This window comes from Rhinopithecus roxellana, chromosome 6 (genome assembly GCF_007565055.1).
Source record: "Rhinopithecus roxellana isolate Shanxi Qingling chromosome 6, ASM756505v1, whole genome shotgun sequence".
Classification (NCBI taxonomy): domain Eukaryota; kingdom Metazoa; phylum Chordata; class Mammalia; order Primates; family Cercopithecidae; genus Rhinopithecus; species Rhinopithecus roxellana.
The window spans coordinates 90,989,368-91,007,427 of record NC_044554.1 but is presented as its reverse complement, the minus strand read 5'-3'; the positions used below and the strand labels follow the sequence as shown (position 1 = coordinate 91,007,427).

General features: G+C 38.3%; 1 protein-coding gene across 5 annotated transcripts in view; it reads right to left on the bottom strand.

Moving 5' to 3' along the window:
* Positions 1-2,654: 2,654 nt before the first annotated feature.
* Positions 2,655-18,060, bottom strand: part of GPR141 (G protein-coupled receptor 141) — a 65,370-nt gene continuing 49,964 nt past the window's right edge. For 3 of the 5 annotated variants that reach the window (XM_030931906.1, XM_030931905.1, XM_010381717.2), the window contains 3 exons: positions 17,849-17,947; positions 17,104-17,225; positions 2,658-6,669 (listed from right to left, as the gene is read on the bottom strand). In XM_030931906.1, the coding sequence (XP_030787766.1) occupies positions 5,738-6,655 (918 nt within the window). In that variant the 5' untranslated portion in view covers positions 6,656-6,669; positions 17,104-17,225; positions 17,849-17,947 and the 3' untranslated portion in view covers positions 2,658-5,737. Of the gene's footprint in view, positions 6,670-17,103; positions 17,226-17,848; positions 17,948-18,060 lie in introns of all 5 variants that reach the window. The other 2 variants (XM_030931907.1, XM_030931908.1) reach the window with 1 other exon arrangement.

The following is an 18,060-nucleotide window of genomic DNA, read 5'->3' as shown; positions in this document are numbered from 1 at the left end:
GGAAAATCCATCTCAAGTCCCTTTGTCTACCCATGGGCATGCGCAGTAGTTGCCTGCTTAGAGAGTTCTTAGCCATGACATTTTAAACCAAAATCCAATAGGCATTGACTCCCATTTTCTGGCACTTAGGCTGTGAAGGAAAATAATACCTTTCTAATTGTTTTTCTTTCTTTTAGAGGTAAACATTTCTCTTGCCTGGCTCTTTTTGTACTAATTCTTTGTTCTTAATATTAAAAGCATTCTCCAAGGATATGTCCAGATGTGAAGTGTTTTCCATTTGCTTTCCCTATAGGTAGTCCCTTGATAGGAGGACTGAACTCTTTCTATGTCTCAGACTGGCTTTTTTCTTTCTAATATGTTAACTTTCTCCATCAGCTCAGTTCTTGCCTATTAAAGTTTCTAAATATATACACATATATATTTAGAAATGTTATATATATAACTAAACATATATATGATATATATATCTTCTAATTTTAAAAATTGTTTATTGTGATAAATATGCATGACATGAAATCAACCATCTTAGGCATTCTTAAGTGTACAGGTTAGTAGTGTGCCCCCATTGTTAAGCACAATGCTATGAAAATAATGGAATTCTGAGAGGCAAAGGACAACTCAGAGAATGGGGTACCCAACTGGGCTGTGGTAAGAGGTGTGCTGTGTTATATAGAATTGAACATCACTGGAGAGGGGGCCTAGATGTCTTTCCAGACCCTCCTGAGGGTGCCAGAAGGCAGGTGTAGACTTTGGTGAGTGTCTACTCCTGACATGTAAGATGACGCTTTCCTGAAAACAGAAGGGAAACTCTTCTGACTCTTCTAAATTCCAAGGGATTCTTTTCTTACTTGACTGAGGGATGAGCTGGAGATCTTTATCCAAAATCTCTGATCAGGTTGCCAGTGGTTACATTTTTGTAACCACACCCTGTCCTCCATGAGATCTGTGGCCCAGATCAACAGCAAAGGGCAGGAATCATTCATTGCTAATGACATAAACTATTAGGACAAACTGCAAATAAAACAAACCACGCTCTCCAGCACCTTCTTACCTCCTGTTCAAAACTGTCTTCTTTGTTTGCTGCCTCCATTGCCCTGTTTTTCAAGAGCAGTCCTGTTTGCTCAGAACTCCTGAGCAAGACTCACACAAGCCCCTCCTGCTCTCAGCTAGCGGTTCTCAGACCTGGGTCTCATTTCCCCAGCAGCTCCTGCTGGGTCTTCAGATTCCCCTGGTTTCCAATCCCCATGGGTGTCCCTTGGCATGTTGCAATCTCTGCCATCCCCGCAGTTCTGCCATCCCTGTGCCCCTTTACCATGGAGCTCTCAGTACCAAGTATTTACAAAATGCTGTAGTTGGCCCCTATAACAAGAAGAGCTTCCTTGTTCCTGCCCCAGTGGGTGTGAGAGTCTTTGGCCTCTGTCTGTCTCATAGAGGAAAGTGGGCAAAATCTATCCAATCAAAGCTACGACAGCGTCCCAAATTCTAACTTCACACCAAAAACCAGGGACCGAGAATGGATTGGCCCAATACCTTCCTTCAGAAAAACCGAATCTTAACCCAACAATCGCGTTTTCATGGCAGCTTCATTGAGGAGGATTTGGGAAGGCAGGAGGGATTCATTAGCACCTCTTGAATCACTTTACAAAAAGTTCATTTCACCTACAAGTGAAACAATCTTTTTATCCTGAATTTAAATGAAGCTGGGGAGGAAGGCAGCGGACTCAATGATCCTGTTACAGGAAAATTAAGGAATAAATAAGAGCATGTACTGTCCCTTTTAATGGGTGCCTGAAGAGATCTTTCTGCCTGGACCTCAAAAATTATTATGCCTGGGTTAAAAATCTGGTAGATATTGATCAAGAGCCAATCTGAGAGTGGTAAGGCTCAGAAAAAAATGTATTTTTCTCATTGAAAAAGAAAATACACATGTGGCCGGGCGCGGTGGCTCAAGCCTGTAATCCCAGCACTTTGGGAGGCCGAGACGGGTGGATCGCAAGGTCAGGAGATCGAGACCAACCTAGCTAACACGGCGGAACCCCGTCTCTACTAAAAAATACAAAAAACTAGCCGGGCGAGTTGGCGGGCGCCTGTAGTCCCAGCTACTTGGGAGGCTGAGGCAGGAGAATGGCGTAAACCCGGGAGGCGGAGCTTGCAGTGAGCTGAGATCCGGCCACTGCACTCCAGCCTGGGCGACAGAGCGAGACTCTGTCTCAAAAAAAAAAAGAAAATACACATGTATATTTTCTTCACATTTTTCTAAAAGTTGCATTTAATTGCTGTAGAAACAAAAGAAGTAATTTAGAATTGAATGAAGACGAGGTAAGTGTTTCAGAAACACAGAAATATTTTTCCTGTTTATAATGTTAAACTTTATAAATTTCCCTCTCATTTTGTCCCTTTGTGGTAATTTAGTGGTTCTCAGCTTTCTCAGACCCAATACCTTGCTTTTTATCACAAATATTTGGTAATAGTTTTACCATTCTAAAATAAAACTTACAGATAATTTTACCATTTCGGAATGAAATGTATATGCTTTCTACACTAATAATGTAAACATATACATTATTTTTACATATAATGTTCTCACTGTAATATAAATGAGTAATGAAAGGAAAAGTTATCAATACTTTACACAATTCAGTGTGTAAATGCTTAGGCATCATCACGTAAAGAGACAAAATGAGTGAGCCTCATGCTGACACCTGTATGTAACATCCCCTGAATACAACAGCTACAAATACTGCTTACAGGCATGTTGTGTCATATTTTAATGTCATCAATGGCATTGCTACTTATGTCATTTCCAAAGGACTGAACAACTCTTGGTAAAGTTCAGAGGAAACCAAAGTAAAATCTTTCTTCAATCCATGATAGTTGCATTTCCAGAAAATTCAGAGAATTAAAGCTACACAAAAAAAATACTATGTGTTTATGAAAACTGGGTAAACCCTGGTAACTGCTCTGATTGTTTTGCTGCACTTCATTAATATCTAATAGGGCTTTCAAACAGAGAGCAAGACCTGATAGTTCTTTATTGTACGGACAATTGTGTGCAAGGCAGGATGTCTATTCCTTGGCTCCCACCACCAAATGCTAATACTAGTGCTCTCTTATAATGGTGATATCCAAAAATGGTCCTAGAGGCCAGTGTCACCTCCAATCCCACATGAGGTTCATTTCTGTATTGATTAAAGACAAAGAACAGGAAAACTAAACTTTTTCTATTTATTCCGTAAATACTGATGAAAAAGATATTTTATATTATGAAATATTGCATTTCTATATTTTGAGTAACATTTCTAATAAGCCCTTTATTATAATGTATGAAAATAACATAGTGTTACGTTAACATTATAACAGATTAATACAGAGATTAATTCTTTTGAATTACCTGACCTCAACATATATAAAATCTGGAAGAGAGTATGATATAATCTACAAGGTAATGAAATTCTAATGAATACTTTTAATTTAAATATTTTCTAAATTTCTTCTTTTTACGTATTTATAGGTGTTATAAATTTTCTTAAAACTATCAGGGGTCTTAGTAATTGTCTTATAAATTTTATAGTGCAAAATGAGAAAGAAAAAATGTAAAAAACAAATGGGAAAAAAGGCAAGAAAGAAAATAAATCTTACTTTTTTATGAGGACATTTAAAAGAATATATAAAACAGAAAATATATGGAAACAAGTCATGTTTGAACTATGCTGCTACTTCTGCTTCCTCAAATTAATTTCTGTGGCTCACTAATTTTAGTTGTCACAGAAATTCACAGAGGTGTTTCTTATTCATCTGAGGAATTTGTGGATCCACAGAGTGACAATAAGTTAAGAAAAACTTTTAAATCCTGAAGATATATCTTGATGAAAAAAAAGTTCCCTTAATTCATTATGTTATTCTATTCATGTTACTAATTGCTCTAGGTTTTCTGAAGCATTAAATATGAAACTGGATCAGATCCTGGGAAAATTTTAAGGAGATAAAACATTGAAGATAGTAGAGTATGGGCAGGAGGTAAAAAAAAAACCCAAAAAGCAAAAATCCACAAGCCAATGTATCAACCTAGCCAGTAATGGAAGTTCTTGAAATAAAGTCAGTTTAACATGCCACATGTCACAAGTCATTAATACAATTTTACAGAAAGTAACTCAGAATTTGGAAAGAAAATCCAAATTATTTTATTATTATGACTTTAAACTTTTATTTTAAGTTCGGGGGAACATGTGCAGGTTTGTTACATATGTAAACATGTGTCATGGGAGTTTGTTGTACAGATTATTTCATCCTAAAGTATTAAGTCTAGTACCCATTAGTTATTTTTCCTATATTTTAAAGGATTATAATTTAATACTTTTGAGTACATTTATTTATCCATTCTTCAAATATTCAGAAAACCTTCTTCATGCAACCTAATCTCACAGAGTCTAAATTAATGGTTTTGCTATATACTTCTCAAAAGTTCTCTTTTAAAAACATAGTTTTCATTTATTTAAAAATATATAATTTTAACCTGGAAACCATCATTCTCAACAAACTAACACAAGAACAGAAAACCAAACACCGCATGTTCTCACTCATAAGTGGGAGTCGAACAATGAGAACATATGGACACAGGGAGGGGAACATCACACACTGGGGCCTGTCCAGGGGTGGGGGAGGGGGAGCATTAGGAGAAATACCTAATGTAGATGGGTTGATAGGTGCAGCAAACCACCATGGCACGTGTAAACCTATGTAACAAATCTGCACATTCTGCACATGTACCCCAGAACTTAAGGTATAATTTAAAATACATATCTATAATTTTAACGGTGGAAGGGAGTGCTAAAGATTTCAGTATAACTTTCTGTCCTCCCTAAAAATCTTAATTAACTGTGGCCCAGGGCATCTAGAAATTCTCTCAAAAAACAGAAGAGAAAAAAATTTTAATCACTTCCCTTGGGAACTCATTTTAATGCCTACCAGTTCATTGGTCAAGAATATTTTCTAAATTACAGTTTCACCATTATGTAGATATGTCCAGTAAGCTTTTAAATGATTTTTGGAGCAACAGTGCAATTGGTGATATTGAGGAAATTGATCCCCATGTCGTGGGGGATCCTTTCACAGGACAAATCTAGAAAACCTTGTTAAAACAGAAGGCCACACGTTCTCTGTCTCTTGATTTCTAGACAGATGACTTCCCACCAGAGTTATGATACCCTAGAAAAATGTTTAACTATTCTCTCCCCTTATCAGTTTTCATCAGGGTGTGAGATGAATGGGACATCTAACCTGGTTAGCCAAGGAGAGTTTGTGTCTTTGGAGCTGGGCGGTGGCCAGGATTTACTTACCTAAGATGAAGTGGGATGAAAAGAACTAAAGGGCTGAGTTCTGTCCAAAACCTAAGAAAAGATCATGCTTCAAACAGAGGAAATTAGAATGAGCTAATGAAACTCTAAAATTCTTAAGACCTATGTTGCTTTAATGGGCCACGCAGACATCCTGTATTGGAAAATAATGTAATATTGCAACTCCAGGTGGAATCAACATCACTGGTCTTTGTATGGGCATCACTCAGAGACGGCAGGGATCCCATAAGGACTACAATGAAGGCTCTGACGTTTCATAGTTCTTTCGTTTTGTGTAGATCAAGGCATGGTTTTGATTAAGTAGTGAAATACCATTCTTACCTCCCCATACCGATTTTTATTCCCAATATAAAGGAAGCAAATATGAATACTGTAGTTTGTGGCTAACGGCACAAAACACAATTCCATAAGTCAATTATCTTTTGCTTAAACCAATGACTTCCCCCAAATACAAAGAGAAGCAAATCATAGCAGCTAATCGCTGTTACACTCAAGAAGATTTCGTTATAAAATGCAATCGTGCTGTTACAGGTATTGGAGTGCGTCACAACATTCAGGTAATAGATCCTAAAGAACTGGTAGGGAAGGAAACAAACAAGGATGACCCCTATAAAAAGTAGGTTTTTCAGCTGAGCCCAGAACTCCTGGTGGGATAGTAAGGAGTGGCGTAGCTTCTGCACCATCAACATAATGATGAAGACCTGGAAGACCAAGAGAATCACAGCAATGGCTATGACAAAAATGATTATCATATAGTTGATGACTTTCACATACGTGTAAGCAAGCTCTTTGTGAAATTTAAAACAGTGCTTCTCATTGTATTCCTCGTGAATTCCATACCGGGAGACAACCAGGGGTACCACAATGACAATCACCAGCGTCCACAGGCCAGCACTGGCAGCCACAGCATGCAGTTTTCTGTAGAATTCCACTTTGTCTTTGCGCTTGAAGAAGATGAGGTACCTGGTGACCAGGATCACCACATAGAACAGGAACGTGAGATACATGTGGATGTGCAGCATGGCACTCACGAATCTGCAGAAGGGCAACCCAAATATCCAAGTCTCCTTGATGAAGTAGGTCAAGCGAAATGGCACTGTCAGCAGAAAAACGCTGTGGACCACCACCAAGTTAATGACCGCCATGGTGGTCACTGACCGGGTGTTCATTTTCACCAGCAGGAATAGAATGGAAATGACACCCACCAGCCCTCCAATGAGCACTATGATGTAGAGGCTGATTAAGTGGGATGTCACTATAGGATCGCAAGAGGAATTCCTGGAGGTATTGTGGCCAGGCATACTTGGGAAGTCACCTGGAGGAGACAAAGCACCAGAGTAACTGACAAGCTTTCAGAACTTTGTTCCTATCTCTTTTCTAGCACTGACAATGTGACTTTGTCATTTATCTGCTTACATGATATAAACTTTACATGCTTTAAGAATGAAGATTATGTCCTATGAATGTTTGCATACCCTAAACCTAAAGCACAGTAAGCCATTGATTCTTACTCTTTAATAGGAATAAAAATTGAATTTTAATCTTCAAGTTGCCCCCCAGAGATGTGTATGTAGATAAGACAATTTACATAAAACTTCAGGAGGATTGCAGACCATCTGGAGCTGATACTTGGATACTAGTACTACAGTAACCCTTTAAAAAGTTGTAAGATGGATAGAAAGATCGATGGATTCATGAAGTATACAATTTTTTTTCTTATGGGCATGATTGTAATTCTCTAATTCTTTCTTACTTATTAGCAAATAACCCAAGAATATTCATACTTAATTCATTTAGAATACTGATTAATTTGACCAAAAATATCATCTAAGTCAAGGCAGCAGCAAGCAATAGGAAGGTTTACCTGAATTTCTCATTATAATTATGTTATCATCCAGCAGTGAGGCCTTGCTAAGCCTTCCCATGGGCCCCACTGAAAATATAGCATGTCTCCCAATCTCTCATCTACTCTCAAATGCCTTGAAAATTCATGACAGAGCCATTGTCATTTATCCCCTGGACTCCTGAAAGATCCGCTCCACAAATACAATCAGTCCTTTCTAATTCATTCTCCATATTCTTATTCATTGCTTGCTATAAAAGATTTAGTAATCTTTTAATTTCATGAGAAAGTCATGTCAGTTTCCTATCTAAATCCCTTCAATGGCTTCCCATCTCTTCTAAGATAAAGATTGATAGCCTTACATGTCTGGAATGTTCTGGGTTACAGTGGCAAAATCTGATCCCTTGAGACAAGATTCAAGAAATAATCAAGAGATGAAATTGGCAGGCTTTAATGGATTTGATCTGGGGAAATGAGGCAAAATGAAGTATCTTGATACTCTCAGATTTTTGACTTGAACAATTGTATTATTAGAGGTATGTCTACTGATACCAGGGAGACTAAGATTTGAGAAAGAACTCAAATCTTAGTGAGAAAGAGCACTCACTCCCTGACCTCTGTAACACATATGTAATTATTCTTATTCATTTATTGAATGTCTCTTTGTATAATGGAATATTACCCAGCAATAAAACTAACCAACTTCTGATACACACAATACTGATGAATCTCAAAAACATTACACTAAATCATGTATTCTCAATGGGGTGACAGCACCTTGTAAAGGGCAAAACATTTTGAGGTGTGAAAAAAAATCTTACTCTGTATAAAGCACAGGTGTATACACAGTACATAGACATATAGATATATCTGTGGTAGCAAAATTTCATTAAGTGGGGAGAGACAATTAGGGAAAAATACTCATTAGAGGGACCATAACAAACACAAAAAGTTGAGAAACATTACTAAATAAAAGGTGCCAGCCACCAAGATTATATATTGTACGGTATCTTTTTCTAGAAAAAGCAAAACTAATGTGACAAAAAGCAAATCAGTTAGCCCAAGGTCCAGGTTGTCGGGGAAAGGATTAGTTTCTGTTTTATATCATGTTGGTTACCATTGTAGTTATTCATCAAAGCTCATTGAATTGTATACTTAAAATTGATTATTTTTATTGCATATAACATATACCTCAATGAAACTTAAAAAAAAAAAAGATAATAATAACCCAACTTTAGGGAGCCTTCTGCATTTGTGGGCATGGAATACAATTTCAAGGAACTGTGACTCACTTAACTGAACATTATTTTTTTGTTGGCTCTGCAATAGCTGTCTCATGTTACACTGTGTATTTCATCCGTAGGCTGAAATCTCTCTACTTGCCTTTTATTATCCCCTGTAGAAAAGTAGTTTTATCAAGGAGACATGAAATTATATTGTGTTCACATGTGAGTCAAGAATGAATGTGCCACCATAAGTTCTGCTCACCATTTCCTTTGGCTATTGGCCTAGTAGGATTGAGTCCTAATTGAAGAAAGTAAAGTAAGTAGCACATCACTTGTCCCAACTCCTCTTTCTTATTATAAACTGCCATAATCGTTGCCAGATAACAGAAACACATGTTAAATATCTTCCATGTTTCAGGACTACACTACATCCTTGCCTGTACTTTGTCTTATTTAATTTAACCCTTACAACAGTTCTATGAATCGTGTAATGTATTATTATACTGAATTTTAGATGACAAAACTGAGCCCTAGCAGGATAAGTCATGTGATCAAGGTGTCCAAAGCACACACACACTCCCCAAAATTTTATTATACATTACAGAGAAGCATTGTGACTCTCCTAAGTCCAAGTTTCTAAATTGTAATACAAGAAGGAAAGGAGGCCACGGAAATTTGGTTCTACTCACATGGCTGTATGCCAATATATCTTGAAAGGTGCTTTTCTCTCTTTTTTGATATCTTACTTTCCCATTCCCTTTACTTGGCTTATAGTCAATCCCATATGTTAGTTCACTCAATATCCACCTGAACCTTTTCTGGACTGCTTTTCTGTACAGAATTTTTGCATCTACAGTGCTTGTATGTGCCTTAGTTTCTGCTAGTCTGTTGCACTATTGCAAAACTTGGAGGTAAAAGTGAAGTAAATGAGGGATGTCAAATGTGCAGAGAGATTAGACTAGAGGTGTCTAATCTTTTGGCTTCCTTGGGCCACATTGGGGAAGAAGAAGAATTTTGTTGGGCCATATAAAAAATGCACCACCAACAACTAATGAGCTAAAAAAAAAAAAGTTTTAAAAAAATCTCATAATGTTCTAAGACAGTTTACAAATTTGTGTTGGGCTACGTTCAAAGCTGTCCTGGACTGCATGTGGCCCATGGGCCGCAAGGTGGATAACCTTGGATTAGACCATTTGACAAGACAGTGGTAGGTTTATCTGGTTTCTCTGGGACTGCTATAACAGAATCCTGGATTTCAAATACTAATATGATATATTACACATAATTTCAATCATATTTTACATTAAATGTAAATAGATTAAACAGTCCAATTAAAAAATAAAGGTTGTTACACTGAATTAAAGAAACAGGATCCAGCTACATGGGTTTTAAGAAAGACATTATAAATACAGGAATTATAATAAAAGTGATATATTCATTATGAAATGTCCTCTTTGTTTCAAATAACGATTCTTCTTTGAGATCAACTTTTGACACACTCAAGCTTTTTTGTTTATTATGTGTACTTCATATGTTTTCCCTTTTTCTTGCGATCTTTATGATTACTACATTTAAAATGTGTGTTTTGTAAATAGAAATTTTGACTCTTCCTTAAAATGCTATAAATTCAGAGCATTTTAATTCCATTTACACACTCCCTTCTTCTCTCTTATAGTTTTCATACTTTTTATTTCTATGTGTCTAATTAAACCCCACACAATATTATTGTATTGTATCATTAACATTCAATTCCTAGTCATTTATTTTTGTCCATTTAGTTTTCTTAACCATTGATTTTTATGTCTTCTTGAATTTCTGTGTTTCCATTGGATATAACGTTCCTTCTGCTGAAGAACTCCATTTTAAATTTCTTTCAGTACAGATTTCTTAGGGATAAATTCTCTCAGCTTTTGTACGTGTGTGTCTGAAAGTGTTTTCATTTCATTTTTATTTTTAGGATATATTTGCAAGGCATAAAAGCCAAGGTTGGCATTTCCTTTCAGTACTTAAAGATGTTATTACACTGTCTCCTGCCTTTCATCATTGAGACTTCAGTTGTCAATAGTGTCATTGCTTCTACTAAGGTTGCATGTCTTTTTCTTTCCTTCTTTCTTTTTAAGAAAGATTTTTTTGCACTTTTGCCTGTGTCTTTTTCTTCCTCCTCCTCCTCTTCTTCTTCTTCTTCTTCTTCTTCTTCTTCTTCTTCTTCTTCTTCTTCTTCTTCTTCTTCTTCTTCTTCTTCTTCTTCTTCTTCCTCTTCTGTTTATACTGTTTGGGGTTCTTAAATTTATAGGTTAATGTCTTTGTCACTTTTGGAAAATAATCAGTTTTATCCCTCTAAATATTGCTTTGTCCCAATCTGTTATCTCCTCTTAAAGTTCAGTTATAGTTGTGTTAGACATTTTAACTGCTTCCCTTCTGTCTCTACTTTTTTTCTGAATTTTACATACATTTCATCCATCTCTTCTTCCCTTTCTCCATTTGGATATATCCTTTTTTTTTTTTCAAAGAGCCTTGCTCTGTCACCCAGGCTGGAGTGCAGTGGCACAATCTCGGCTCACTGCAACCTCCTCCTCCCAGGTTCAAGCAGTTATCCTGTCTCAGTCTCCTGAGTAACTGGGATTATAGGTCTCCATCACCATGCCCGGCTAATGTTTGTATTTTCAGTAGAGACGGTTTTCACCATGTTGGTCAGGTTGGTCTCGAACTCCTGACCTCAAGTGATCCACCTGCCTCAGCCTCCCAAAGTGCTGAGATTATAGGCATGAGCCATCATGCCTGGTCTGGATATATTCTTGTTTAGTGCTTTTATCTTTGGTTGTTTCTATTCTGCTGTTAAACCAACTAGAGTTCTTCATATCAGATATGAAATACTTTCAGTTCTATACTGTGTCAGTCTTATACATTCTACCTTGTGAAATTTTCTCATCTATTTCATTTTCTTCACCTTTTCCTTTAATTTCTTAAATACTTTAACCATAGTTATTTCAAAAGGCTCATCAAGAACATTTGTAGATATATTTCTATTATCTGTTTTTTCCTCTTGGTTTTTCATTATGTAATCTTATCCTTTGATATATCTAGTAATTTACTAATAAGTTCTGTATATTTTTCTTTAAAAAGGTAGTGGTTCCAAGTAATGTTCTTTTTCTTGAGAGGGGTCATCCTTTCTACCACTATACTAACATTATTTTGAGTCAAGCCTTGTTTGCAGTTCTAGTAAGGCTTAGTGTACTTCTGGGTCTCCTTAGCCCCCTTTGTAATTTCAACTACAGTCAACAGTCTTATCTCTGACCTCTTTTTCTGATGAATGTGGCCTGACTTCAAATCCTGGTCTTACAAAACTGCTGACATTTTTGCTATATTTTTCAGATGTTTTAAGGCTTAGCATTTTAGTCTCCCATCTCCCCAAAGTCCCAGAATTCATCAAAATGTCTTCATGCATTGGTGAAGAATTTGAATTCTCAGCTCTGATAAAGCTACTGTGGTGAACGAAGTTGCTTTGAGCTTTTCTCTCCTTGGGAGTCACGACCTCTTCACTAATTGCCTCAACTGTGCTCCACTGTCTTCAAGAAAATAACTTCGGTATTTTACTTTATTTGATTTCTTGGATTATTCCTGAAATTCCATCCTATGAAGATGCAGAAGCTAATGCAATTTTTAATGTTTCAATGGTGCAATAAATTCTTATAGTCTTGAAATTAATGGAATTAACAGGAGAAAGGTAACTTCCTCCCCAACATATAAAGATTAGTTCCCTTTTATAAATTTATATTACAATGTAAATATGTTATAGTACTGTTATCTGTACATTTTAAAGTACATCATCTAATCCCTGCTTACAGCAACCACACTCCATAACACCTTACTTTCACTGAATGCCTCAAGCTCTTTCTTGCCTTAGCACCAACACTTCTTCTCTCCCCTCCCTACCCATCTACTAATCCTTCAGGTCTTAAGTCTATTATCAGTTCTTTAGGAAAGTTTTCTCTGACTCCCATACTAGATAAGATCTACTTGGCCTTCTCTTTCAAAAGATAAGTCAGAGAACTCCTACACTACATGAGATCTACCTGACTTTCTCTTTTCTCCTCTTCTGAAAAGAATCACCTCTACGAGGGTGATTAAATAATCACTTGGGTAAATGGGTGCTGGTTGCTGATCTTCCCTCTTCCCCCCAGATTATAAGCTCCTAAGCTCCACAAGGACAAGGACTGTGCATGCTTTTATTATTTTCCACTCTTTGATCCATAGCGATAGCCAACACATAGAATATAGTCTCTAAATATGAAGTGGAAGAATAATGAAATATTCATAACATGTAGCTAACAGAACAGTGCATTACTTCAATTCTTGCTTCTGCTACTGTTTGCAGTGTTACTGTGAACAAACTACTTAACCTCTCTGAGGCTTATTTCTCTCACCTAAAATGTGGATAAGCCCTACCTACCTCATATAGCCATTATGAGACAAACTAGATAATTTATGCCAAATTAAAACAATATACAACATAATTAATATTGATTAATTAAGTAATTAATTAGTTGGGACAGCTCGCTCTGTTGCCCAGGCTGGAGTGCAGTGGCATCATCATGGTTCACTGCAGCCTTGATCTCCTGTTCGCAAGTGATCCTCCCAGCTCAGCCTTCCCAGTAGTTAGGACTATAGATGTGCACCACCACGCCCGGCCTAATTTTTGTATTTTTTGTAGAGACAGGGTTTCGCCATGTTGCCCAGGCTGGTCTCAAACTCCTAGGCTCAAGAAATCCACTTGCCTTGACCTCCCAAAATGTTGGGATTACAGGCATGAGTCACCATACATGACCAATATTGATTAATGTATGAGATAAATATCCAACGTGTGAAGTGGAAACCATCTTCTAGGAATATTTTAAACATCGTCTTGTGGCTGCAAAATTCCTGCAAACTTCTGTTTTTCTGAGGGGTCTATCAAGTTGGCAATAATTGGAATGGTAACTATCAGGGATGCTAATCCTAGCAATACTTTTTTTTTCTTTTTTTTTTTCTTTTTTTCTTTTCTTTCTTCCTTTTTTTTTTTTTTTTTTTTTTTTTTTTTTGAGACGGAGTCACACTCTGTCACCAGACTGGAGTGCAGTGGTGGGATCTCGTCTCACTGCAACCTCTGCCTCCCAGGTTCAAGTTCAAGTGATTCTCCTGCCTCACCCTCAAGAGTAGCTGGGATTACAGGTGCCTGCCACCAAGCCTGGCTAATTTTTTGTATTTTTAGTAGAGACGGAGTTTCACCATGTTGGCCAGGCTGGTCTTGAACTCCTGACCTCAGGTCATCCACCCGCCTTGGCCTCCCAAAGTGCTGGGATTCCAAGCATGAGCCACCGCACCTGGCCACAATACTTTTCTGTGGCTTTCCTCATCCATGCCCCTACTCCATTTGCTGGGACAAGTCACCATGTGTTATGGTAACATCACAGTTATTCCCAGGAGCAGAGGGTTCTTCCCGTCCCAAAACCTAGGACCCAAGCTATTTATGATAAAATTCCTTGCCAGGTGCCTGATAATAAAAGCACCTGTAGATATAGCTGCAAAACATTCAGCTAGCCCAGCACATAGAGCCAAGAGTATGTCTTCCTAGCCCTGCCCAGACCCATCCACGTAGTCTACGTTACTTGTTCTTGACTTGCCACCTGATATCTGGTTTTGGTTCTCTGCCTTACCTGACACACTTTGGCTCCCCACCAGCTCCCTGCCTCAGACTCAGCTCTCTTGATTGTTTCCCAGGCAAACCCATCTGCCTGACTTTAAAGCCTGATTTTCCCTTCTAGGAAATGTCTCTTCATGTCTCAGCTCCCCCATATATTCTTGCTACTTTCCTGTGACTACATCTCTACCTCAAGTTTTGGATTAACCTTCTCCCAATCAGAAAAGGTTTATTTGCATCTCAGGAGATTCTGCATGAACCACTGCTGTGCCAACCCTCTCCTTATGACCATCTAGCTCTCATAAAGAGTTCTGCTCTGCTCCTTTGTTACAAATCTATTACTGAGACTCTTTGGTGGTGCTGTTTACCTGCTCAGTATCTTCATAACCTATTTATTGTTCCTGTATTGTAACCTTGAGGTCAAGTTCCATGATCCCACCTACCTATGATCACTTGTCCTGAAATTGAGTCCTGATAGGTTTTCCAGATGCTGCCTTTTATGTCTGCCTGAACCCAGCATGTTTCCAACTTCCAAATTCCTTTTTTATTGCGCTCTGTCCACACTTAATCAGGATATTGCACAAGACTTTCAGATGATCTGCATTAGATTGCAACATCTCCATTCCGTCCCATGGACTATAGCTAAAATATTCATTCGGCTAAACCATGCACTGTCTCAATCTGCCTGCTGGGGGCAGACTCTCGCAACTCATCACTCAAGGTGCGGGGCTCTGACTTTAGCCTAGGTAATAGGTTGTTGTAAAAGTAATTGCGGTTTTTGCCATTGCTTTGAATGCTTTTGCAACAACCTAATAACAAAAAGAGAAAGAGGTTGCAGTGAGCCGAGATCACGCCACTGCACTCCGGCCTGGGTGACAGAGACTCCATCTTACAAAAAAAAAAAGACAGAAAGAAAAGAAGTTAGAAAGTTCTTCCTGCACGTTGTGCACATGTACCCTAGAACTTAAAGTATAATAAAAATAAAATAAATAAAATAAATAAATAATAAAAAACAAACAAACAATAAACCTCTCTTCCTCTTTACTTTGCTTCTTTCTACAAGGCACTTACTCCCTTATTGTCCCCTCGAGGACCACTTCATCTCATGTAATGAGCACCCTGCTCCCAAGATAGCTCCCCAGCATCTAAAAGCCGAGCAAGAACTAGGATGGGGCCAAATGGAGGAAGACCATGAAGCAATAAACTCTTTCAAGATTCACAGATAGTAAGAAAGGCCAGAAAGCAATTGGGGCACAATTTTTTCCTAGTGGGGCAAAAAGATTATATATTTGTATAAGAAGTATTCCTTTGCGCCTGTAATCTCTGCACTTTGGGAGACCGAGGCGGGTGGATCCCGAGGTCAGGAGATCGAGACCATCCTGGCTAATTTGGTGAAAGCCCGTCTCTACTAAAAATACAAAAAAAAAAAAAAATTAGCCGGGTGTAGTGGTGGGCGCCTGTAGTCCCAGCTACTTGGGAGGCTGAGGCAGAAGAATGGCATGAACCCGGGAGGCGGAGCTTGCAGTGAGCCGAGATCTCGCCATTGCACTCCAGCCTGGGCGACAGAGTATTCCTTTGCATATGGGATACTATTCTAGGGATTGATGGGAATTTGTAATTAGTTGACCTAAAATTTTCTCTTTACATTTCTTTCAGAGAGACACCTTATTCTCCATGTGCATAACTTGCTTGCAGCCATGACTACATCCAGTTCCCGATCAGCAGAGCTGGACAATCACCTCCCCACCTATGCAGGTGCATGGGGGATTGCTACCTATTCCTAATGGCCTGTTCTCTAATCCCTGAGAAGAGATGGGTATGCAGGATCAATAACATGATTTTATCAGTATTACATTAAAGAACTGTATTCTCCAAATCGAATTTGAAACATTAAAATCTGCAGATTATTCTCATTTGAGTTTTAATTTTAGCAGTGTCACATTTATCCTCCAAGGCATATTTCTTTTTACAGTGGTTTACTTCAATGGCAATTAATAGCAACATCAGTTCAATCAAAGTAAATATATTTGTTTGAACTTAGACTGTTAAATATTTCCTAGTCTATTAATTTACGTGTCTGTTAGAGTTGGATGCCCACAAAGAATGAAGGCAATTTTGAGCCTTTTCAGAAAATGGAAAGTTCAAAGCTTAATAACCTTGAAAGGAAATGTCTTCATTGCTAAAAATTGAACACATACAAAAAGAATAAATGCTGCTCAGAAATGCTTCCAATGCCTCACTTCAGAATATTAGCTTGCTATTTAGAACAGTCCCCAAGACTGTGGGAAAGCCAAGAGAAGGTCTGAGAGACACAGTGAGCCGTGAAGCAGTGAGCCTGCCAAGCATGAGACAGACAAGCCTGAGAGACAAACACCACGGCCATGGCCGGGCCCTGGGACCCTGGAACAAGCAAGCCAGCACCCACAGTCACAACAAGTGCAACTGATGGCTTTGACGTGTGTTATATGCAGAACCTGCCAAGTGTGGTTAAAACAAACACTTGCAGGTAAGACCTATGCAGTCTCTGATCAAATGAAAAGCTCTGTTTTCCTGGATGCCAGCTTTAGATGATACATGTTTAGATTTCTTGATATTCAGGTTCAGGTTTTGAAATTTGTCCTGAGCTTTGGGACACAGGCACTTTGAAGAGAAAACAACGGAAGCTTCCAAAGTGTCCGGGATAGACTGTTTGAGACACACCTGTTGTTATTATTTAAAGATCCACCTCACACTTAATTTTGTAGAAAAATATATCATGTACCCTGCTCAGAATTTGGGACATGGTATGTGTCAAGTACTTCTGTCACGATGCAATGAATTCATGAAAGAAAGACTTTGAGAGATCAAGAAAGTGAGGGAGGAACAGAGAAAAGAGAAAGAAGGGGGAAAAACAAAGAAAAGGAATAAGAAAAAGAAAGAAGAGAAGAAGAAGGGAAAATAGGAGAGTAGGCTCTGAGGGTCCCAGCCAGTGATGCTGGTGTTATACTTAGGCATTGAACTGACCGTAATATTTTCCTGGGCTTCAGTCTTTCTTTATACCTAGAAATGATTCAAATGTCTCAGTTACTCTCTCAGTTGATTGTCCAATATACTTTTGCTAAGGAGTGCAGCTGATCCAGGAAAACCTGAAAGAAGGTAAGAGAGAGGTAGTTTCTGCTTCCACGGAGACAATCCATTCCAAATACAAGAAACCAGGGAATTTTTTTTTAAATAACATTAACAACAGTTATTTGTTGATGCTACTTAGATATTTCACCTATATATCTTCATTGCGCTTTCTCTTCCCAAAATATTACCCCCACTCACACAGTCTTGCACATCTTTGAGGTATAAACACGGGCTACATTTTCTTTCAAGCCCTTCAGGCCCCCAGGACATTCTCAGCTGCTTTCTCAAAATGCTTTACAGGTGCCTCTCAGTCCTTCCTTTGTTGTCTTATTAATTTCTCTATTTTAATTATTTTATTCATTTGTGCACTTGTTTTTAACTTTGAATTTCTTTCAAAACTAGCATATAGTTTTTTAATAGTGGTCACAAGTTGTTAACTGAATGGGTGAAATAATGGTGAACAAGTGCCTTGACTGGATTAAACATTTTTTGGATATGGCCACATTTGGATCTAGACCAACAACTGACATCAGGATCCCAGAAATAAACTGCAAACCCAGAGCCAGCTCTCTCAGGGGGCAGGACTGCCTCTCTGGCTGACTGTGGACCTCCTTGTCCCACATGGGGATCCCCTCTTTACCTCTGCAATTGATCTTGGAAGGTCATCATGAAGTCTGGCCTCAAACTCTGATTTTCCCCTGCCCTTTATCATGTCTCTGCTTAAAATCCTCTTTGGTTCCTGTTAGAGAAAAGAATAAATTCTGAGTTCCTACCATGACATGTAAGCCCTTTGCAAACTGGCCTCAGCTTCTATTTCAAGGGACACCTCCTTTCTAACCCCCTTCCTTCTGC